Below are 24,732 nucleotides of genomic sequence, written 5' to 3' on the forward strand. Positions count from 1 at the left end.
TGTCTGTCTGTCTGTCTATCTATCTATCTATCTATTGCCTGTCTATCTATCTATCTATCTATCTATCTATCTATCTATCTATCTATCTATCTATCTATCTATCTATCTATCTATCTGTCTGCCTGTCTGTCTATCTATCTATTGCCTGTCTGACTGTCTGTCTGTCTGTCTGTCTATCTATCTATCTATCTATCTATCTATCTATCTATCTATCTATCTATCTATCTATCTATCTATTGCCTGTCTGACTGTCTGTCTGTCTGTCTATCTATCTATCAAAAAACTCATTTCTTTAAGTTCACCCTCAACAAGCACAGCTGGAGCTTTTCTCTTTCTCCAGTTTGACACCAAAAGTTTTATTTGAGCTTCAGACATCATTCTGATCACCGAAGTGTGAGCGGCATCACACACTTCAAATTAGCTCAGGGTTTGTATCCTACACTCACTGTTCTCTGACCTTCACTGGCCTTTTCCACATCCTCCAAATTTTATCCTCATCCTCAGGAAGGAAGCCGGCCTCGTCGAAGAAGCTTTATTCTAGCACTCGTGTGTGTGCGCCAGACACAATGATTAGGGCTTGAGGAGGAGGAGAAGCTACCAGATGCTGAGCTTGTGTTCCAAAGGTCAGCTCCTAAAGTCTGATATTTGAAAGAAGATTTAAAAATAGAAGGCTCTCACAAACGTGCACACTTTACTGGGAACATTCTGAATGCTTTAACTAAAGTTAACACCCTGGTGATGCATGTTAGCCTGGTGGTACCCGTCTTAACAATATAATTCATTATAATTAACCAAATGCTCAATCACTTAGATAGATAGATAGATAGATAGATAGATAGATAGATAGATAGATAGATAGATAGATAGATAGATAGATAGATAGATAGATAGATAGATAGATCTCTCTGAGATGTTCATAAGCAGCTACAATTTGATCTTCAACCAATAATATTATGTGTAAAACTGAGGGGAAAACAATAATCTCAGACTGAAAGCCAACTGAGTCCTGACTCATTTTTATATCAGACTCTCAGCCAGAAAATCATTCCTTTGTTTATAACGATTAAAAAGTGTCCAATGAGTCGATTTCCGTTCCTCTGGATTAAATAAATGCGCTTGTGAGGTTCGGAGATTCAAGCCAGACTGTGTGAAATGTATATCACCACAATTCAGAAGAGGAAAAAAACAGGATTATTATGAAATCTGACTAACAGGAAGTTCCACACAGAAAATAGATAAAAGAAATCTATCTGTTTGTCTGTCTATCTATCTGTCTGTCTGTCTATCTATCTATCTATCTATCTATCTATCTATCTATCTATCTATCTATCTATCTATCTATCTATCTATCTATCTATCTATCTATCTATCTATCTATCTAAATAGCAAATCAGAAAACAGAGCAATATTTTCTGAAGAGACAGAAGTCAAAAAGGAAAATGTTATTGAATATCAGAGGCTTGATGGTTTAACTTTTTTAGCTCTGTTAACTAGAGAACAGCTTTAATAGAATCTAACACCATCACGATGGCTGCTAAACTTTGCTAAATAACCGAATTGTCAGCTGACATGCCAAACTAACATTAGCTAATGTTTTTTTTTTTAGCTAAAGCCAGAAAGGACTCGCATACTTCTTGTTGTTATGGCAACCCTGACCCTCACTCTATCATGTACAATTCATCTATATAATTCCACATCCTCCAGGCTGCCTCGTTCCCCTCGTGTCATCCTGAGCCGCTAATTTTCTCTGCATTATGCCTCTCTTCTTTTTATTGCCCTGTTTTCTCTGCTTTCTTCTTTTCCCTGTTCACTTGTTCGCCTCATCAGTCATTCCCTCTTTAAGTCTGTGTGTGTGTGTGTGGTTCAGTGTGTGTGTGTAAATCTGCTGGCTAACGAAGCAAGTGACACGGACAACCCGCTCCTGTCATTAGAGGCTGTTTAAATGATCCGCAGCCACTCAGAAAGCTCCAGTGTGCCTTTCGGAGAGACTACACTCTGCTGCACACTCTTTCTTTCTCTCTCTCTCTTTCTTCTCTCTCGTTCTCTGCCCATCTGTCCACACCTTATTTCTGGCGTCAGAGTCTCCTGGTGCTTCGATGACTGGAACCCAAGCAGAGCCATGTGGTTTCCAGGCTGTTTAAACGGAGCTATCAGAAGAAAGCTGGAGAGCTTCCACATTACAGAGCTGCCAGCAAAATTCGACACTTTTCTTTCCTTTTCCTCTCAGTGCAGACTCGCTTTAAGTACACCTCAGGTTCCAAGCTCAGCTGTCTCATCTCTCATCTCTGTCTGTATCCCATCCCCCGCAGCCACAAAATCCTCAGGAGACTGCGGTTTGCTACTCTGATGAAGCCGCTAGCTGCTAGCCTGCATTTCTTCACGCCTCTCTTTTGTGTTCTCCGCCTGTCTCTGCTTGTCCTCTACTTCCCTGGCTTTCACATAGCCCACAAAAGCCTCTCTGACCTTTAGCATCCGCTATTCTCTCGACCCGGCTCTGATAACAGTCACCGGATTGACTACCACACACACAGAGTGTGTATCTAAGGGGTACATTTCAAATGGAACGCCGGTTTTCCTCGGTCCCGTGAGACACGAGCCACCTGTCTCTTCTCCAGAGTAAAGGATCATCCGCATTTATTTTGATGGAGGAGAATTCAGTATTTTATCAAGACTGTTGTTTAATGAACACATGCTTGTTAACTGCGAATGAGTAGGTTGTGACCTTGAGGCAAAATTTTAATTACGTATTGTAGACATACTTCCTTTTAACCATAATTTACCACAGTGCTTGTTGAATTCTCAATTATGTTTTTTTTTTTTGTTATTATTAAAGCATTACCGATATGGTTAAATTTTCTACACATGGTTCCAGTCACTTTACTATGAAGTCACCAGCAGGCGTTCCTACAATTGGTTGCTATAGCAATAACGTCTATCAGTAGTTGATTTATCACTAGCATTCCAAATTTTCCAGTTTTCTAGCTGCTAAAACGAAACATTCCAAAGTTTGTTTCTAAAAATTCAGCAGAGTATATCTCTACTGTCTTTACTCCCATTGATATTCCCTGCACTGATTTGCATAAGATAAACTCACTGGATATGCCCACATCTAGTTGCTAACAGTTGCTGTCGAACATACCGCCAGCTCTCACAGAAAACGAATGATCTCTGGTCGCTGTGAGTCACTGTATGCTTGAACATAGCGTAACAGTCAGAGGTAAAAGCATACCATTAAATATTCCAATATTCCAAAGTCTTCCTGAGGAGTGATAACAGTGATAACTTGTTTCATGTATAACTAATAACAGATTAAAAACACTGATCCAATTTGGACACACTGTTAGCAACACAGTCACATATATAATGCTTTGCTTTTGTTCTTTCTTTTGAAGAAATATGCCTGCTTTTTACCTTCAATCCTATCAGCCTTGACAAGACCAATACCCCTCCATGCCAACAGAGGTCACCAAAATTTATATCAATTCCTCATTTCTTGTTTATTTTATTTGACTATAAGCACAAACTTTGCAAAGTCTTGCCAAAATTTATCCCATTGTTTAAGTATCCCTGTTGGTTTGACCATTTGTCCAGTGTTTGTCCATTGCCTATGTTTGTAATTAATAGACATCTGCACATGGTCATGTTATCATGTGAGTAAGAAAACTAGTTTCTATGTCAAAATGTCAGACTTGTACTATAGATAGAAAAAGGATTCAAGCAAAAGACACTAGCATATCCCTTTAAGCTCTGTTATTGACCTTAAGTATAACAAATGGCCCAATCCTGGCCCACAGAACACCATGGAATAACATTGATGATCATCCCAATCTGGTTGCTCAACCATAATGAGACTGAAACTGCAATCACACACAAGAAATGGTTTCATCTGGCCTATATTACAAATGCTATTAAAATATTTAAATGTGGCTGCTTACAGCTGAACAGCTTTGCCCTCTGTGCCTGAATGCAACCAAATCTGGCCTCAATTCTCTGCTCTGACTAGACGAAATCCACCTCAAACACTTTTAAGCACCAGTATGGTCTCGGTACTCACATGTACTCTCTGTGGGCAGAGTGCACGGCTGCTGCATTACTGTAGCGCCACAGCACAATGATGGAGCTCAGTACGTCTAGTGCGGCATCAAACTGAAAAGCAACACACAAAACTATCGATCAGTCCGAACCGCAGGTCAAGCATGTCCTTAATGAGATGGGGAAAAAAGGGTTTGGTTAATGTGTACTCACAGCAAAGCCGAATGCAGAGGCGCTGCTTCTCATGGCAGAAACAGCTGGAAAAGATCACAAAAGAATCACATAAGAATCAATTCATTACATTCAGTTGAATTTGAAAGATTGAATTTGAAAGAATGCCAACAAAATGGCAGCAAAAAAGTCAGAACTGAATCCACCAGTTGAAGACTTCCTACTTAGTTACATAGAAGTCATATGGTGAATTTATATCCAGAAATGCAGACTTCCTCCAGTGTTAACTAGTTGGACATAACATCCATCCATCCATACATCCTTTTTTTGAAAAAGGGTCATCAGAGACTACCGGTGGACTCGAGGCACCAGGCAGAGGACATCCAGGACAGGGTACCGACCAATCGCAGGGCACTAGGACAATTTAGAGATGCCAATTAGCCTACAAAGCAAAGGCTGGGGAAGGAAACTGGAATACCCAGAGATAACCCCTCGATAAACATGTCAACTCTGTGCATACGGAGGTGTGAATTGTGCCCCAGTCCCTAAAGGTGTGGGGGCAAACTTGCTAAACCTTAAGCCACCATGTGCCCATAACATACTTCAAGCTAAAGCTGTGTTTCAAAATCATTATAAGATTGTGTATGCCCAGTTTGAAGTCTCGAGCAGCAAGGGAAAACTTCCTGAGAAGGCATGAAGAAACCTTGAAACTGTGAAGGAGGAACCAGGCTTAAAAGGGAACCCATGGTACTCTTTAAGGGAACCTAAAGGTTAAACCCTTTTAAGGTTTCTCCATCAGAAAGATTCTTAAGTAGGACCATCCTATAAAGCTACATATAAAGAGGTTTTACTAATCTAAAGAAGATTTTTATTCTAGCATTTGCAAGTACCACTGTTGGAGAAACTGTTGATCATTTTATGTTCAAGACATTTATAAATATCTATAGTTAGTTCTCCAAAGAGGTTCTACTTTGAAATCCATTAGAAAGGTAGATGCCTTTAGAGGTGGACAAATCAAAGAATGCTCTGACATTCTGGAGGTAACCTTCCTCGCTAGGAGTTCATGTACAGTCTAGATTTGGCTGACTTGTTTTTATATCCAGCTTCTTCTCTACTAAGGACTCCAGGATGAGAAGAATCTTAGGTTTGAGATGTTGGAGACAATGTCTTACTTGGCTTCATGCATTTAGCCATTAACCCTGCTTTGAACCCCGTATCTTCTCACTTCTCAAACCAAACACCAAATCTAGCATCTGTGTCCGTTAGAATTTCTTCATGTGCCACCATCTACAATGCTGCAATACTTCAGTGCTTTTGGATGAACCAGGAATCGACTTGTTTCAACAACCTTTGACTTTTATCCCAAAAGGAAAGGTCCTTTCTGGACCTTTAAGATGCCCATTATAGGTCAATAAGCAGGTTTGGTCTGATGGAGGATTTCTTAGAGTCCTAATCAAGGCATGTCTTTGGGCTGAGGAAGGAGATTGGAGTACCCAGAGGAAACCCCTGATGAACATGGATCTCTGTACACAGGATACATAGGAATCAAACCCAGAGGTGCAGGCACACTAACCCACCATGTGACCATAACATCCGTGAAGTGATTGCTGTGTTTCAGAATAATTCGTATACAGATTTGGTATGCCCAGTCTGACAGCAACTACCGATGTGAATTTTCACCCAGCTACGAGTGTGACGGAATGCACTTGTCTCAACAAGCTGGTGGCTCGGTGTAAATAGTTGATTCTGGAATGGACAATGCACAGCATAGAAGCTCATGTAAATCAATAGACCCCCTACTTAGAGGTCAATAAGCAGGTCTGAGATTTTTCCAGGGTCTTGGAAGCATGAGTTCAGGTTGGTCGTGTTCTATGACTACCTGAGTGAAACTGGATAATGTAACCTACACCAGAGTGTAAATTTCATATATAATAATCTTTAGCAGACAGGCGGAGTTCAGGAAAAGGTGGGATTAGTGTCCTGCACTCACCTCTCAACTTCAACCAAACAAGTTATATGAAAGTGTTAAAGCAAAAGAAAATGAAAGAGTCTTATGCAATGTGCAGTTGACTGGAATAGGTTTCATTTAGTCATCAAAGTACATTTAGCGTGCTTCATCTACCATCTGCCTTGCTGTTTTCTCCACCACCCAGGTGCAACCCCTAGTGTGTAAACCACATACTCGCATCTTATCCAAAGGTCATATGTGTGCAGTTTATATTACAGTACAGACTCTTGAAGGTACATTAGATAAATTTAGTCTTTCTTTACAGGATTAGGTCTCTCAAAGTTGAATTATGATCGGCATTTACTTTTTTGGTACTCCTTTAACCCATTTTTATCCTTGTTTATGAAACTCCGTTCCCCTGGATGTACAATGACCTATACAAGTTTTGTAATATACTTTTGCTAAAGCCATGGCTTAATCTGTTGTATTTTCTTAAGCAGGTTCGATATATGCTCTAGGTTATTTATCCAAGTAAGAAATCGATGATTCTGCTTCTAAACACAGATCTACTGACTTATATCAAGTCCAAGATTAAGCAAAGACAGAATGTGGGATTATATAAAGGCTAGAGGAATTAAATTCACATCCACTGTTTTTGTACAGAAACCTGAACTTTATGGGCACACACACACACAGTTCAGCTCAGTCAGCAGTCCATAATGACACAAAGGTTCTCATTTTGTATCATTGCAGTGCTTCTGCTCTCCTATTAGAAACCATCTACAGTTACACACACACACAGAAAGAGAAAGAGAATTATTCAAGACCATGATGGATGAATATTCTGTATATACGAAATGTATTGTCTGTGGGACTGAACTAGATTATGTTCCAAATGCTCCAATTCATGTCTAGGTAGTGTGATTACTAGAAAATTCCCAGCTCTCAAAAGTGGAAATGCTTTTTAGGATATTTTGTGTTTTTCTCCACTCCTGTGATTGGTTGGTTACCTATTTGTGCGCACCTGTTCAATGTTTAGTTTATAATTAGTTGACTTGTTGTTTCTTTACGCCTATTGTGAGCCATATTTTCTCAGTCCTGTGTTGTTGTTGGATTCTCCTGTTGGAGTTTCCTGGTTTGGATTCATGGCTGATTTACTTGTCTATGATCATTGGTTACACTTGTTTAACCCCATTTGCCTGTGTTTTGACCCCTGTTATGAACACTTGCAACCTTACTGAATCGACTAAAAGAGTATACTAAAACTTTATGTTGCTTTTTTTTCTAGCAGAACTCCTAGTATATGTTTGCTGCCCTAAATGAATGTTAGAGTGAATTAAAATAAAAACATTTGACTAATTTGTTCTCTCATATTAGTTTTTGGCTGGTCTTAAATCTTAAACCTCAAGCTTCAGTTCCTCCCAACCTCTAGTATAATCCTATTTTTAAATTGTTCTTATTGTGTTTCCCTTTTTTTTTTGTTTTTTTTTTCCAGTTTTCATCTCCGTCTGAGTAACGATGGCTTCTAATCTAATCTAACCTAATGTGGCATTTTTAAGGATATACCCTCACTGCATCGCTAATATTTCGAATGCAGTCAGCAGAATCTTGTAAAGAGTGCTGACTGTGCTATCCGATAGCTTTGAGTCTGTCGTCTGAGTTATGACACATCTGAAAATCCATAATGCATAATGACACACCATGTGCTTCCTATATTAGGATAAAGGGAGATGGATAGTACAAAAACTGTATAATTGGAGGACAGGAAAAAGACAAACAAGCTCTAATACACTGTGGTGACTTGCATACCAAGACCAATTCTATTTCATTATTTAGCAGATGTTCTTATCTGGAATGAAGTGTTGAAGGCTCAGAAACACAAAGCACCCAGAGAATCTGGATTCATAACATGAAAAATGAGAGACTAATGCTGTCTTGTAGAAGAGATGCAATATCTCTTACAAGATAGATTTCCAGTACAAATTGGCTTATGCTAATTCTACTGCATTTTCAGTCCTAATACCATGGTGTTTTAATACAGATCAGATCCATCAATTTATTTTGGATTTAGATTCATTAAATTTGTTTTATTATTATTTTTTTAAATTTGTGAGGCATTTATTTACAAAATACAATGTCACAAAGCAGCTTTACAGATTTCTTGATGTAGATGTACACTGATCAGCTGTACAATTAAAACCACTGACAGATGAAGTGATTGTTTTATTGCAATGGCACTGGTCAAGGGGATTGATATATTAGGCAACAGTAAGTTCTCAAAGTTGATGTGTTGGAAGCAGGAAAAATTGGCAAGTGTAAAGATCTGAGTGATTTTGAGATGGACCTAATTGTGATAGTTTGACCACTGGGTCAGAGCATCTCCAAAGTAGCAGGACTTGTGGGCTGTTCTCTGGTATGCTGTGGTTAGCACCAACTGAATGTGCTTCAAGGAAGGGCGACCAGTGAACTGGAACTGAAAAGGTCATTGTCACCCAAGACTCATGATGTGTGTGGGGAGTGAAGGCAGGCTCATTTAGTCCAATCCTACAGAAGAACTACTGTAGCACAAAATGCTGGTTCTGACATAAAGGTGTCAGAACACACAGAGCATCACAGCCTGCCGTGGAGACAAAGCCCAGAGACAAATTTTAAATGGTTGCATTAGACCAGAGACACCACTAAAATATAGGTCAGACATACAAGCATCACGATTTGTGAAAACTACATATCATTTATTTTGGAATTTCTCTCAGTCCTTTTTTTTCCCAGACGTCAACGAATATAATGAATGCATGCGGAACGAAACGCACTCGAAGGTTGGTACAATATGACAGCATGTAATCACAGCACTTTAATTACCGCATAATGCAAATTACAGTGTATTGTAATTAAATGGATTGTCATGTTAACTTATAATGCAGGGTATTAACTCTATTATCCATCTCCAGTATCGCAGGAAAAGTCATGTAGCCTGAGGCAGCGCTGAAACCTGCTCAATTAGCTTTTCAGTTTTTCCACAAATTTAATTGGAATCAATTTCCAGGCTGGTTTATCACTTCCCAATCATCAAACATGCATGGATTAGATACTCGAAATTGCCCCTTTGTGTGTGGTGTGTGTATCAGTTTGTTACCCAGGGTTACAGGGATGGTCTCTTGAGAAAACTGACCAGTCCTTGTCCTTTGATAAATTACAAACAGATATCACATGGTACTAATAGGATTTGAACCCAATTCTCATAAGGTAGGATTTTAGTGAAGATGGGAAGTTTTTATAAAGAATAATATCATCTCATTTTCTCAAAACATTACATCTCCATGAGAAGGTCCTGATCCACTTGATAAGCACCTTTGGTTTCCAAGAACTTGAAAAATCCTAGCGAAGTCTTGCCAACCCTAGATCACCCTTTTCTTGTAGCTTGACCCTTTTTCCATGCTCGAATTTTGTTTCGACCATTGCCTTCTTTACAACCTTGACTTCTGGATGGTGTATTGTATTGTCCTCAACCCACTCCTGTGTACTGTATAGAGCACAGCAATAATATTTAGTTGATAGTTGATAGAACCAGTAGCATCCAGTGGAACTTCCAAAAAGATTATAAGTTTGTCTGTGTGTGTGTGTGTTCTCAGCTAGTGTAAATTTAGAGGTGTTTGTTTTCAGGTTTTAGTTTAGATAAAAATAGGACAAGGATTTTTTTAAATACAGAAGTGTATGTGTGTGTGTGTGTGTGTGTGTGTGTGTGCATGCATAGCCTTCCAGAAAACCAGTGAAATTAGTCTGTTTTCCTGCAGTGTAAGCCACAGATGAATGCATTTCCATCTCATTATGGCACATAGAGGTCGACTCGTTCTCACTGTTGGTTGCTGTGTTCTTAAAGTTGTTCTTTCTTTAGGTAGGTCATGGCTTTGGTTTAAGCCACTTTTCAGTTTGTGTGTATATGCTAATTTCATTTTGCACAGGGTTACAGGGGTTGCCAAGAGTCTGGTTGTCTTTCGGTATGAATGGATACCGCTGTTTCATGGTCAGCTCTCATTGGAAACTTATCAGCGAATTCTCTGCTGCCTCCAAATAGCAAGGAATTACACTTACTGACCACTTTATTGGGTACACTTACTCATTCATACTCAGTCAAATGCACTGACAGCAGTCCAATTCATAAAATCTTGCAGATAAGGGCCAGCAGCTTCGGGTAACGTTCGTGTCAACCATCAGAATGAACGGAAAAAGTGTGAAGAGACAGTGAAACATTATGTGAGTGAGAGTTCAGTTATGATGAGAGAGGTCAGAGCCCAGATTTAACTCAAATGAACTGTGGTGAGCAGAAAAGCATCTCAGAACAGAGTATTCCACATCCCCTACCACCCTGATCTCCTAGAATTCTTCCTCCATGTAATAGAACATGGGTTTACATTCGCATAATTTTTATTAAAGATTTGCATCATCATTTTTATCCAGAGCAACATTGCTCTTATTTATACACCTGGGTCATTAAGGGTTGAGGAGGACCTTGCTCTGGGACCAAGCTATGGTGGCAGTGTGGTGGGATTTGAACTAATGACCCCTACTGATCAGTAGTCCAACATCTTAACTACTGAGCTACCACTCCCCCGCTCCTGGTTGTTTCATTATAAGCAGAGTTCTTGGTTAGCAGGACCATGATGAGAGATTCCACCCACATCTGAGAGATTCTTCCACGCTGGAAGAATTGGACCACCATGGCCTCAGTAATGAACAAAAAATGGTCTCCTCTGAACTAGCCATTGCAGCCAATCTTAAAAAGGCAGTGGTCTGATTAGTTGGATTGTATGTGGTATCAGCTGACTTATGGCTACCGCTGGAACAAACACTCCAATTCCTGTGTGGTGGAGCTGATTGTCAACCTGCTTCTAGTGGCCAGGACCTAGGCCAGGATGGGGGCAACTTTCAACCAACCTGAATAATACACTCACCAGCCTCTGATCACTTCAGAATAAGTGGGAGAACTACACATATTGGTGGCCAGATAACTCCAGGGTGATCTTCTATGTCAAAGTGGGATTCCTCACCAAAGCCATATCACCAAATTTTGTAAATCACTCAATTGACCTTGCAGAGTTTCATGAAGATAAGCCTGCAGTGCATTCCTAGTTGTGTTTGTTATGTGCCAAAGATTAGAATATAGACCAGACAGCAGCAATCTAATCCTCAGACCAACTGTTCATTTGCAGCAAGAGGAAGAACTGAAGTGTAGAAACTCAGCGTAAGCTTAATTAGGGCAAAGCCAACAACATTTATTAAAGTCCATGTTGAGGGTCATAACACATGCGGGTAACATGGAACAAGGGTAATTCATAATCAAGGTCAACACACAGGCAAAAAAGGAAAACAACCAGGAAACAGATTTAAATAATAATAATAATGCACAATAAGGTTTTGCAACAAACAATGACATGATACGGTATGTAGATGGAAAATATCAGACCGTAACATAAAGGTGAACGCAATCAGGTAACAAGCAAACGACAGGACGGAGGTAGATGCAAGACTAGAACAAAATACAAAATAAAACAGCCTTGGTCGCCATGGGAACTGCAGGGGAAAAGGGGAAACAATGACTAAGTGGTTCATAGTGAGCACTTTTTGGTATTAATATTAAAAGATAGATAAATAAATCTCCATTAAAAAGAAAATATGGCCAAATTCTATTACTACTTAATGAAAGCCCTAGTGCATTTAATTAATGTCTCAAGGTCCTTGTCCAGCTGTCCACTGTCTCTGCACCTTCTGTGATGAGTATAAAGGGTATAAAGGGTAGCATATAAACCCCCCCTCTCTCTCTACCTCCTCCCCTCATTTTTCTTTCTGTCTTCCATCCCTCTGTCTCTTATTTTTAGACTCAGGGCTCTGGGGGTTAGCACTGGCTTTGAAAGCCTGGTAGTGCTGAATGCATTAATATGAGAGAGTTCTCTCCCTTCCTCTCCCTCCCTCCCTCCCTCTCTCTCTTTCTCTCTTCCTCCTATCTTCTATCCACTGCTGTGATATTTACATTTGTGGTTGCCGACTGGCAGCTTGCGATGCTCGATGACGCACAAAACTCACTGTCTCTCTCACACTATAGTCCGTATTTATCATTTAGAGCTTTACATTCTTAGTGTATAAAGTTTTTCATTGTAATTAGTTCCTGTGGATAAAAAAACATTTTTAAAGATGTTAAAGCTGTGCATCAGCCTATCCACCCTAAAATCTCCAGTATTAAACTATAAACTGTACCTTTAATAAGAAGTACCTTTCTTTGGGTTTTTTTCCTCAATGCTTTATCTTTTGTACATTGTCTAACTATTACATAGTGATGTCAATAATGTTTACTTTTAACAATGATTTGAGGTACATAGTTGCTGATATATATGGAATTATCTTTTAGAGTAATACTTTGGAAGTGCACCATTCTGGATATCTATATAAAAAAAACTAAATGAAAATAAAAAGCCATTTTTGAGGATACCATCCACATCACAAGTACAGGTACAATATTTTTCCTAAGTGTGTGATACGATGTTCCTGAGCTGATATTAGTTGCCCTGACAATAAAGAGCAATTTACAGCTTTAGGCAAGCAGCCAATCAGGAGAGAGAGAGAGAGAGAGAGAGAGAGAGAGAGAGAGAGTAAACAAAGCAAATGGGGGAAAGAGTCAATATTATATTTAAAGAGGAAAATGGATTCTGGTATTTATTTATTTGTTATGGAGTAGTGAAGTTCTTTTAGCTTGGATATTGTTTGTGTGTTTCTCGATATTTTGATATTTCCAAGCTTGATTACGTCGAGCAAAAGTCATCTAGGGAGTTTGCTTTCTGTATTCGTTCCTAATTACTGCTCTGTGGTTTAGACAGCTGTGTTTGTCTTTCCCAATTGTCTCCCAATTCGGTTGTTTACCGCTAGCACTTGCTAGCTAGCTCTCTCTCTTAACTGGGGTAGGTGAAGACTTGCATGTGTTTCATCCGAGACACATCACAAGGCAACTGAACACTAATGATTCATGGTCAAATCTAGCGATAGGGTGAAAGCAGAACGGTGGAACGGCTCAGCATTACCATAAACTGGTTAACTGATCCATGATATAAACTGGGGACCTGAGATGGGTGATAAGTGAAAGGAAAAACCTTTTATGGCTGGCATGGTTTGGGTTGAGTTATAGGAAAGACAGTACAAATCAATACAAAGTTCTTGTAAAGGATGTGATGAAACCTGATCCTTGATAGAAACGGTGGTCTTTTCCAGGATGACCCTGCCCCTGTGGAGCGGTGAGGATTATCCGTCCAGTAGACCCATAGACCCTATGCCAAGGTATGCTAAAGCTACAACATTATGTTGTTTTTTCATTTAATTTGTCACACATCTGTACACGCATGTGTGTGTGTATGCAGACAGAATGAAAGGGAACAGAAGTGCTGTCACTGAGAGTGCTAATTGGCTCTTTCGGAAGCCATGAGGTGTCTAGGGGCATCAGTCTGGCATACATTTACACAACTCCTCCTTCACACACACACACAGCAATTTGAGGAAGCTGTCAAGGCTCACACTGAAGCATGAGATCTTGTAGATGTTTAGAAATTAATCACAGACATTTGCTGTCTCTATATCTATATTCCCTCTCACAGATATTGCAAATAAATGACAGCACATTGAAATCTCATTAAAATCAAATGAGAAAAATATAAACACAACACGGATTAGAGGTCTCATCGAGTGCTCAACGCTCGGCTTGGCCTTTTGCATGTGTCACAGTCCTCCACAGTAATGATCTAGGATCAAGTGTTTGGCTTTCATATGCTAAACTGATTATCTTTCTTCCCCCCGAAACCACCCCCCTCCCCCCCCCTGATCCCCCACCCCCACCCCGACTCAGTAATTGCATGCTCCGAGTGCACTTTGCTCTATCGATCAAGAGTTGCTGAGTGCACTCCTGGCAGCCAACTGCTATGATTGAAAAGCAGATTTGATGTAGAGCCTCAGATCAGAGGCATAATACCTCAAAGAACAAAACCCAGGCAGATTTCTACTCCGTCATACAACTGAAATGCTTCATCCCAATGTTCCCGGATTTTTTTTTTTTTTTTTTTAGTTTTTAGCTTTTTTTCCAGCTATTCCACAGCCATGGAGATTTCCTAAAACGCTAAAGCATTGGTCATGTTAAGAAACAAATGGATAGACATAATAGGATGAATAGATCCAACATCTGGATAGGTTGATCACAAAAGAATTCGTTTTCCGAAAGCATTCTGACTATTTCACTTTTTTCAAAAATTTTTGCATAGATTCCATTATTAATGTTTGTATATGTTGTTGTCGTGATTTCAGCTGCTCCCTGTTCAGGGTCGCCACAGCAGATCATTTGGTCCACACGTTTCGATTTGGCACAGGTTTTACTCCAGATGCCCTTCCTGATGCAACCCTCCCATTTTATCTGGACTTGGGACCGGCACTGAGCGGTAACTCTTCAGTGGCTGGGTTAGTGCCCTGCCCCGAGAATCAGACCCAGGCCGTGGCAATAAGAGCACGGGATCCTGCCCCTAGACCACCAGGAGGCCCAGATTCCTGAACAGTGGCCTCCGCAAGGCAAGATCACACCCAAACTGCAGGGATAGCAGCCAGTCGGGATAATATACTTTATTTTAAAAATAGACAGACACAGGGAACACTGGGGAAAAACTCACACAAAACAAAATCCAGAGAACAGGAGAGGCACACAATAATGACGAGGACTCAGCAAAAAAACACACACAACAGAACCCGTATAAATAGGGAAGGTAATCATTGAAACACGAGGGACAGGTGTGCAAAGACGGGAACAGGCTAAGGATCGGGTGGGGCAAACACGTGAGAACACAAACAAACAAAGACATGGCACAGGAATAAACAAACCCCTGCTGGAAAGCCACCTAGTGTTCCAACAGGGAATTAGCCAAGCCCTCCATGACACAAACTGAAATCCTGGTGGTTCCAAACTGCTTCCATTTCACAATGATAGAGCACCTGGGAACTTTATAAAGCTTTAGAAATTGTGTTATACCCATAGCCAGAGCTATTTCTTGATATAGTTTGATCACAGATGTCAACAGAGTTTTTAGAACACAATAAAATATCCAAAATGTGTCTCAATACTTTCCAAGTTTTTTTTTATTACCAGAAAAACAGTATGTCACAAATGATCATCTTTGTAGTTTTTAACTCCATGTGGTTTTGCAGTGATACTTGCTTGTTTTTGTTGATGACCCTGGTTGATTACACTAATTCTTTCACCTGCTCTGTGTCTCTGTGATAGCCAGAGGTCATATTTGTTGGTGTCGTGTGTCAATTTATGAGCACTGACATCGATTTATAAGCCTAGCATGAAAGCTAGCAAGTTGTGGCACTGGACTTTCTTTACAGTACAGTGGATTTGAAACTCGCTCATATTCAGCAAGCTGAACATTCTCTCCATTCTCTTTGAATATTTGGCCTTTTTTTGTGGTTCCCTCTGATCCATCCTGGTGCTTTGCATGTGGAAATGACCACAGTCAAAGCACCAGAGGGGCAGAATGACCAGTAATGCTTCACGTCACAATGTGGTCAGGAAGCTAGGACCAGTTTGTAGTGACATGCTGGGAAATAATCTTAAGCTTATTACTATACACCACTTAAGCACACATAACCAATCTTAAAGGCACTGATGGACCGATCTGTCAGTTTCTAATTGGATTTTGTGCCTCGAACGAAGTCGGCCGGTTTGCAAACAACGGCGCGATCGCGATTATGCAACAACACGGCGGTAATGAGAGGATTCTGGTGTATGAGTTTGGGCTGGATGCCAAGAATCTAACAGGATGCACATCAACTAAGAGATATTCCGTTGAAGCCGCATGTGTGTGTGTGTGTGTGTACAGATTACAGTATGTATGTGAAATAGAAGAAGAGATGAAGAGTTGAAATAATAAGCAACCTAGTGAGCTCATTACAATATTCCACTATAGTGTGTGTGTGTGTGTGTGTTGAAAAAACAACAGTTTGTCTCCATCATGCCAAGACCTTTTTTTCCACACCAAGGACCTTACCTGTAGCTTTGACATCAGTATTTCTGTTTTCGTGTCAGTTTAGGAAAAAGACGGTTCTATTCAAGAGTTCATGTCTATAATAATAATAATAATAATTATAATAATAATAATAATAATAGAGTCTTACAGTATACACAGCCATGCTGCTGAATCAGCACAGGAGCAGAAAGAGATCCAACTTTATGTTTGCAGATGACACGCCTAAGTCTATATGTAAAGGAAGAATAATAGGCGGTGGGGGCGGGGATAGTTAAACAGCCTTCTGAGGAGACACATATTGCTCTTTATAGATCTTTATAGACCTAGCATAGTGTAATGCAATTGTAATAAATATGAATTCTACCACTGTGCCAATAAAAACACTGAAAATGACTGGAGAGAATCCCAGAGGCAGAAATGATCAGCTGTGTGTGTGTCCGTGTGTGTGTCTGTGTGTGTGTGTGTTTCTGTGTGTGTGTGTGTGTGAATCCAACACTTCTTAAACCTGAATTCAGCTACATCACTCAGCTCCAGTTTATAATTAGTCCCAAGGCCACCTCCGGTCTCACGTGCTAGATACCACCACTGGATCCGAATGAAAAGCGTTCAAAAGCTGCTCTTTCTTTCCTTTTTCCAGTGAAAAAACAAATAAGGATGACCTAAAGGTATTAAATTGGACCACAATGCCAAGTGACCGGTGCATTCAAACAAGCAGCGCTGAGGAAATTTGAGCCAACTGATTTGTGATTAAAAATATATTGGTTTTTTTTCTTCACGGTTTACTGCACATTAACCAGGCAGTTACTAGAGATGAATAAGTGAAAGCTGTAAATATATCAAGCAGTGCTTTAATGACTGTGGGATGAATTTGAAATGTAAAAGCGTCACTTTTTGTATTTGTATCTCTTTGTATTGCAAATGATGTTTTTATATTCATTAACAGGCTCGGAAGAATTCCTGAAATACAGCGTTTTGTGTTTACATCTCTATGAGGCTCCATGTTTATACATTCCAGTGTAGCTGTCCTGCTCCTGATCATTTTCTATATTTTATATTTGACTTTTTAATAAATATTTTAATATTATAAGAAGGAGCCTCCTGGTGGTCCAGCAGCAGGATCCCATGCTCTCATTGCCACGGTCAGGGTTCGAGTCCCGGGCAGGGAGCTCTCCCAGCCACTGAAGACTTAACTCTCAGTGCTGGTCCCAAGTCCGGATAAAATGGGAGGGTTGCATCAGGAAGGGCATTCGGCGTAAAACCTGTGCCTAATCTAAACATGCACACCAAATGATCCGCTGTTGTAACTCCGAACAGGGAGCAGCCGAAAGAACATATTAATATTATGAGAAAAATATTCTCACACAAATCTATTTTGTTGGATTAGAGCATGGGGAAATATTTAAGGGGCAAGGGAAGACCGGGAGGTTTCTTCCAGGTTCTCCACTTTCCTCCCCGGTCCAAAGACATGCGTTGTAGGCTGATTGACATCTCTAAATTGTCCATAGCGTTTGTGTGTTATTGTGCCCTGATATGGCACCTTGTCCAGGGTGTCCCCCAAGTCCCCCTGGGATTGTCTCCAGGTTCCCTGCAACCTTGCATAGGATAAGAAGATGGATGAGAATGAAAGCCTTAGTGATATTTATTCATGGACACCAGTTACACCAGTTTCCTGTAGAGAGTCATAAAGACTAACGCATGCTTTGCTTCTTTTCCTGACTCGGCACTGCAGATACACACTGTTCTTTTTACATTAGCGCCTTGGAAACTGCTGATGCAAACTTTCCAAGCTTCTCCAGATCTGGACGCAAACTCCAACACACCTGATAGACCTTGTAAATAAAAAAATAAAAAAATAAAAAATATAATCCTGCTTTCCATGAGCAGGAATCACAAATCAAGATAAAGGATACAAAGATATCGTGGTTTTTCTTAAACATCTTGCCATAAATAAGATGTTTCTTAAACCCTTTAGTGTGTGTTCTGTTTTATTTGCTTTCGAGGTCATGATACACGACGTGAGAAATCCGTCATCTTTATCTCGCGTGGCTACATGACAGCATTTTTCCAAGCTTGGCTATGGAATTCTCAAAGTCCCAGGGCAAGAGAAAGAAAGGGAGAGAGAGAGAGAGAGAGAGAGAGGAAGAGAGAGAGAGAGAGAGAGATGAGTCATGGGGCTCACAGGGGAACACAGCTCAAGGTAATAATCTTTTGCTCTCACAGACAGAGAGGAAACTGTTAAATCTAACAATGGAAGGAATAAAGAATTTTATCCTGAGGACCCCACAGATATTTTTTTCAGCACCATGTTTCACGTTTTATTATTTATCAAGAGAATGTCTTTTTGCAACAAGAAACCCTGCAAGGCTTAGCAAGATTTCTCTCAAGTCATTTCTTTCAGGCCCATAAATATTTGGAAATTGACAGAATTATTGATGTTTTAGCTGTGTATCAAAAATACAGTTACACTGGAGCTGGAATTAACTAATGAATATTAATTAGAGGGCATTCACATCCAAATTGTGTGAACTCTGCAGGAATTACAGCACAGAGAGAGAAAGAGAGAGAGTTGTAATTACAAATTAATTGGTCGTGTTTGTTACCTGGTTGCAAATCATTTGCAGTCAATTACTGCCTGAAGTCATAGACATCACCAGACTCTGGGTTTCTTCCCTGACGATGCTGTGCCAAGCTTTTACTGCTGCTCTCTTCCTTTCCTGCTTGTTCTTAGGATGTCCAATTCCATTCAGCTCAGGTGATTGACTTGAGCAGTGTAGGATGATTCACACAAATTGCTTGGGCCGGGTAAGTTTGAAGTATGCAAGTAAAGGTCATTGTGGAGGGTGATGTGTTTTAAAGTGTTTTGCTGAATTGAGTTTGAGTGTGTCCATGATCGTGCTCATTTGCATAAAGAAAGCCCACAAATTGCCATATATCGTCAACAACTTCCTGATAAAAAGCACATAAATAAACTATATGATGGCATGAGTATTTGTAATTTTTGTATTATAATCTTTTCCGCTGCTTGTTTTGGATATGAAAGACAGTACGTCATATGGCTAGTCAGGTAAGCTGTCAGTTTAGCTGCTATTACACTTTTCTACCACTAGGTAGAATCTTTTGCATGGGTGTAGTCAGGAGTGTCTGGAAATATAAGAACATCCTCACATTTAAGCAAAACTTTCATTACCATTCAGTGCATTAAAAGATACGTCTGAATGGTTTACACACAAAACTATAAACAAGGCCCCAGGTTCACTAACCGCCCACAGGCCTACACCAGAAGTAGATGTGGTATGCTTCGGATCTTGAGCAGCGCCTTCCCTTCTGTCTGCATACTCTTTAGATGTACAATCTTTTTTTAATAATCTGGTGTTCCTGTTTATGAGGTGTACCACTAGATTATAATGGGTGCAATGGTTTTTTTCTTCACCAGGGAAATTCTCCACACCGGAGTGGTCTTCTAAGCCTTTTGGTGTGCCTGAGATCACCAGTAAGAAGAACGTTCCAAACCTACCTACCTACCAGTGAGTAACAACTCTACGGACTTTATACTGAGAGTTTAACTAAAATTAACTCAAGACCTTTTATCTGGTTAATTCAAAGCAAATGAATGCTAGAATAACACACGCCTGGCCATGGAACAGACCTTTATTTTAACACATGACTATATTATACAGCTATGGATAATGATGACTCATGATCGCACTATCCAGTTTCACCCAGAAGAGTCTGGTTCCTCTCAAGGTTTCTTCCTTGAAACTGAATTATTCATTATTCCATCTCAACTCCAATATATTGTGGTAGACAGCTAAACTAACAAGAACTTTGTCAATGTCTAAATATTTATGAATCTGGCTGCATATTTAAGAAGCACACTAACCGAGTCAATATTGGGTGTTAGGTGTATGCAAGGAGCTGCGCTATTTCTGGCAAACTGGCATTTGTTAAAAATATAGATTAATGAATTAGAGTCCTACAAACTTGGGAAAACAAACAAAACTGATTGATGACCTTTCTGTTAAATAATATAGTATATAGCCATATGTATACCAGCAAATATGTGTGAAACCTGATAGATATTTGATAACACACTGATGTTTATCCATTAAAAAGCATCAATCCTGTAGCTACCCTTATCAGACTGATCTAAAGTGAATGTAAATGTTCCTCCGATTTATTTCTGTTTCTGATAGGTTGACCACACAAAACCAGCTAAAACAGCAGCACACATACTCAATCTGTACACTCACTCTGTGAAGGAGCAGTTACTACTTACTGAATGCAGCGATGGCAAGGATCAGCGTCACCACGATGGACACCCATGATACCCACAATGCCTTCTTACGATAACTTTGAGCCTCATGGGGTTTCAGGCGCAGACTGCTTTCTAGAAGATCTGTCAATTAAACCCGAACAAGCAGTCACAAAGGGGACTGTCTGGTGGAAGTAAGTACTGACCCAAGTATCCTTTAGCATTAATAAAATACTTGATTAATAAAATACTAAGCAATCACTAAGGAGCCATGTTGTAAATTTAAGAGTGTATAAAATATACTTAATAGATATTGTATTATATACTAAAAATTTTTATAATCTGTTATAGTATAGTATAGTGCAGTCTAATTCAGTATTGTATGGTATTTTATTCAACCGACCACCTCAAAACCATTCTATTCTACAGTATAATATACTATACTATATTAAACTATACTACACTGTTCTGTACTACACTACACTTATAATAATATAATATAATAATAATTGTAATATAATATACTACTGTCTATTAAACTATACTGCACTGTCCAACACTGTACAGAACTACACCTATACTATACTATACTATACTATACTATACTATACTATACTATATTAAACTATACTGTGATGTACTGTTTTACACTACATGAATACTACATTATATTGAACTATACTACACTGTACTGTACTATACTACATTTATACTGTACTATACTCTATATTAAACTACACTACACTGTATTGCATTGCAATTACATTTATACTATATGAAACTATACTGCACTGTACTACACTAAACTTATACTATACTATACTATACTATACTATACTATACTATACTATACTATATTGAGCTATATTACACACTATACTACTGTAGTGTATACTACACTACAGTATATTAACTTATATTGCATTGTACTACACAACACTACACTGCAAGTATACTATATTAAACTATACTACACTGTACTACATAACATTTGTACTATAATGTACTATACTATAATATACTATACTATACTACGCTGTATTGCATTGCACTGTACAACACTACACTTATAATACACCACACTATATTAAGTTAAACTACACTGTCCCATACTACATTTATACTACACTATACTACATAACACTTGTACTATAATATAGTATAATATACTAATGTATATTAAACTATACTGCAAGGTACTACACTTATACTATACTATACTATACTATACTATACTATACTATAATATACTATACTATACTATACTATACTATACTATACTATACTATACTATACTATACTACATTAACCTATACTATGCTGTATTGCATTGCACTGTCCCATACTACATTTTTACTACACTATACTACACTATATCAAACCAAACTACACTGCCCAGTATTACATGATGCTATGTTTTTCTATACAACAGATTCTCATTCCTGAATGTCATCCCTCTGGTGTATATCTGTGCTTGCTCACCTTTTGCTTTCATAACTGCACACACACCACCGTTTTTAATAGAATATACTATAGAGACCAGGTGTTGTGTAATATAATATATAATAATATATGACAGTGTATTGCAGTAAAGCATAGCATAAGATTTCATTGAAATTCAGTACGACATCATATTTTATTGTTTATTATAGTATATTATTCAGTTATTCTGGTATAGTATTGTATAAGTATACTTCCATCCACCCTGATAACTGTCTGTTCAGCCTGCTGCAATCAGGCAAGAGCTTTCATAGTCTGATGGCTGAGGCTCAAGAGGAGCTTCTTCTTCATTCAGGCCATCAGACTCCTCAACGCGGATCCCTTAGGACTCCATAAAGGCTCTCTTGTCACTCTGAACTCTACTGACACTCCAGATACTGCATATTGTACTAGGAACACTGCTTATTTACACACAACTTTAGTTCTGCTGTACACAATCTCTCTTTTTAGGCATCATCATTACATTTACATCATTACATTTGTTCTACTTGTTTTATATATATATATACACACACATATATATACATACTATATATATATATACTATATATACATACTATATATATATATATATACTATATATATATATACACACACATAGGCCAGGGTTTCATTTCACTGTTAGTTATATACTATTATATGCACATACTAATAAGTATATTGCAGTAATAGCAGTAATAATATATATAAAATATATAATAATATACTATCAATACAACAGTCTGCTACACTGCATGCTAGACTATATTCAGATCCTATTCTATATTATATTCTAGTATAGCATAGTATATTGTTTTAAAGTATTATATGGAAAAGTTTATTATATTATATATAACACGCTACTTATTATAGTATAACAGAGTAGTGTATATAACAGTAGTGTTTATAAGTATATATTAGAGCTTAGTATGTTTTCACATAGTATAGCATATAACAGTATGTAAACTATATGTACACACTGCTGTACTACTGTTCGTGAAGCACAGTCGGTAAAAGTGTCCAGCTTGTGTCTTAACAGCTGCCAGTGTGTGTGCATGCACTGATTGTGCAGGTGTTGATGCATTACTGAGACTTTCTCACACACACACACACACACACACACACACACAGAGAGAGAGAGAGAGAGAGAGAGAGAGAGTCTACTTTATTTGGGCCAGTACAGATGTCAAAGTAGCCAAAGAGCATAAGAAAGTGTCTGAAATGCATCAACACCTGCACATTCAGTACAAGCGCGCGCACACATGCTGGCGGCTGTTAAGTGTGTGTGTAAAGTATTTTATCTGCCCTTACCTTTATCTTCTACGTCGCTGATCTTCATCTCCTGCTCCATGGTGAAAGTCTCTCCGGATCCCTCTCCCTCTTTCTCTCCTTCTCTCTTTCCTTCCCTTTCTCCCTCTTTGTCTGGGTCTTTATCAGCCTCCCTCTGTCCGTTCACACACTCCGGGTGCTGGTGTGTGTCCCCGAGCTGCGGATCCTCCGCCATGGCCGTCTGCGTGATGCGCGCGCTTTAAGCCTCTCGGCACGTTAGGAACGTGGCACCTGCGCGCGAGGCGATGGAGGGGAGACGAGACAGGAGGTTCAGGCGCACCTTCAGCCCAGAGCCACTCTCTCTCTCAGGACACACACAAACACACACCCAAACACACTTTGACTAGACTCACACGCGCACGCTACCCCGCACACGCGCCACACGCACACGTTAAGTAGAGCTGCAGGATGCGGCAAGCGCACTCTAATTAAAAACCAGACTCCAAAATATGTGGAATAGAGCGCGCGCAAACCCGCATCCTTCTTCGGCTAGAGCTCGCGCGTACTGTGCACTGCTCTAACCGTATCAACTGCAGGATCAGATCTGCACGCGCTGATCCACTGCACTGATGCACTTTATTACTCTTCCACAGGAAAAAGAGTTACATGTTGTTGTATATGGGTTATTTTTATTTCAGTGTTTATACATCCAGCTTTTTACCTGCGTGAATAAATGAAGGCAAAAAAAAACAATGAAACAAATATAAAATGTGATGTATGAATTTTTTGAATGAATGAATGGATGGATAGATGGATGAATGGATGGATAAATGGTTGAATAGTGAAAAGCCACAATCCATGTGATTAAAAGTGAATGAATGAATGAATGAATGTAAAAATACCAAATCTAACAATATGGACTATAAATGACTGTCAGAATGAACAAATAAATTAACAAACAAACAAACAAATAATGATGTGAAAAATGTCAGTGGTATAAACATGAATGAATGAATGAATGAATGAATGAATGAATGAATGAATGAATGAACGAACAGATGGATACATGGATGGATGGATGAATAGTGATAGTCAAAACCCACAATCCATGTATGAATGAATGAATGAATGAATGTAAAAACACCAAATCTAACAATGTGGACTATAAATGACTGTCAGAATGAACAAATGAATGAACAAATAAATTAACAAAAAAACAAACAAACAAATGATGTTGGCAAAAATGTCAGTGGTATAAATATGAATGAATGAATGAATGAATGAATGAATGAATGAATGAATGAATGAATGAATGAATGAATGAATGAATGGATGGATGAATGGATGGATGGATGAATGGATGGATAGTGATAGTCAAAATCTACAATCCATGTGATTATAAGTGAATGAATGAATGTAAAAACACTAAATCTAACAATGTGGACTATAAATGACTGTCAGAATGAACAAATGAATGAACAAATAAATTAACAAAGACAAATGATGTTGGCAAAAATGTCAGCGGTATAAACATG

At 39.0% G+C, this 24,732-nt stretch overlaps 1 protein-coding gene across 1 annotated transcript in view; it reads right to left on the bottom strand.

Moving 5' to 3' along the window:
- Window positions 1-23,807, bottom strand: part of tmem163b (transmembrane protein 163b) — a 51,576-nt gene extending 27,769 nt beyond the window's left edge. Inside the window, exons 1-4 of the mRNA XM_058381649.1 lie at window positions 23,240-23,807; window positions 20,474-20,593; window positions 4,246-4,289; window positions 4,055-4,146 (exon numbers count right to left, since the gene is read on the bottom strand). Of these exons, the coding sequence (XP_058237632.1) occupies window positions 4,055-4,146; window positions 4,246-4,289; window positions 20,474-20,593; window positions 23,240-23,432 (449 nt within the window). The 5' untranslated portion in view covers window positions 23,433-23,807. The remainder of the gene's footprint in view (window positions 1-4,054; window positions 4,147-4,245; window positions 4,290-20,473; window positions 20,594-23,239) is intronic.
- Between the last annotated feature and the right edge of the window lie 925 nt (window positions 23,808-24,732).

The sequence above is a fragment of the Hemibagrus wyckioides genome, linkage group LG27 (genome assembly GCF_019097595.1).
Source record: "Hemibagrus wyckioides isolate EC202008001 linkage group LG27, SWU_Hwy_1.0, whole genome shotgun sequence".
NCBI classification, from domain to species: domain Eukaryota; kingdom Metazoa; phylum Chordata; class Actinopteri; order Siluriformes; family Bagridae; genus Hemibagrus; species Hemibagrus wyckioides.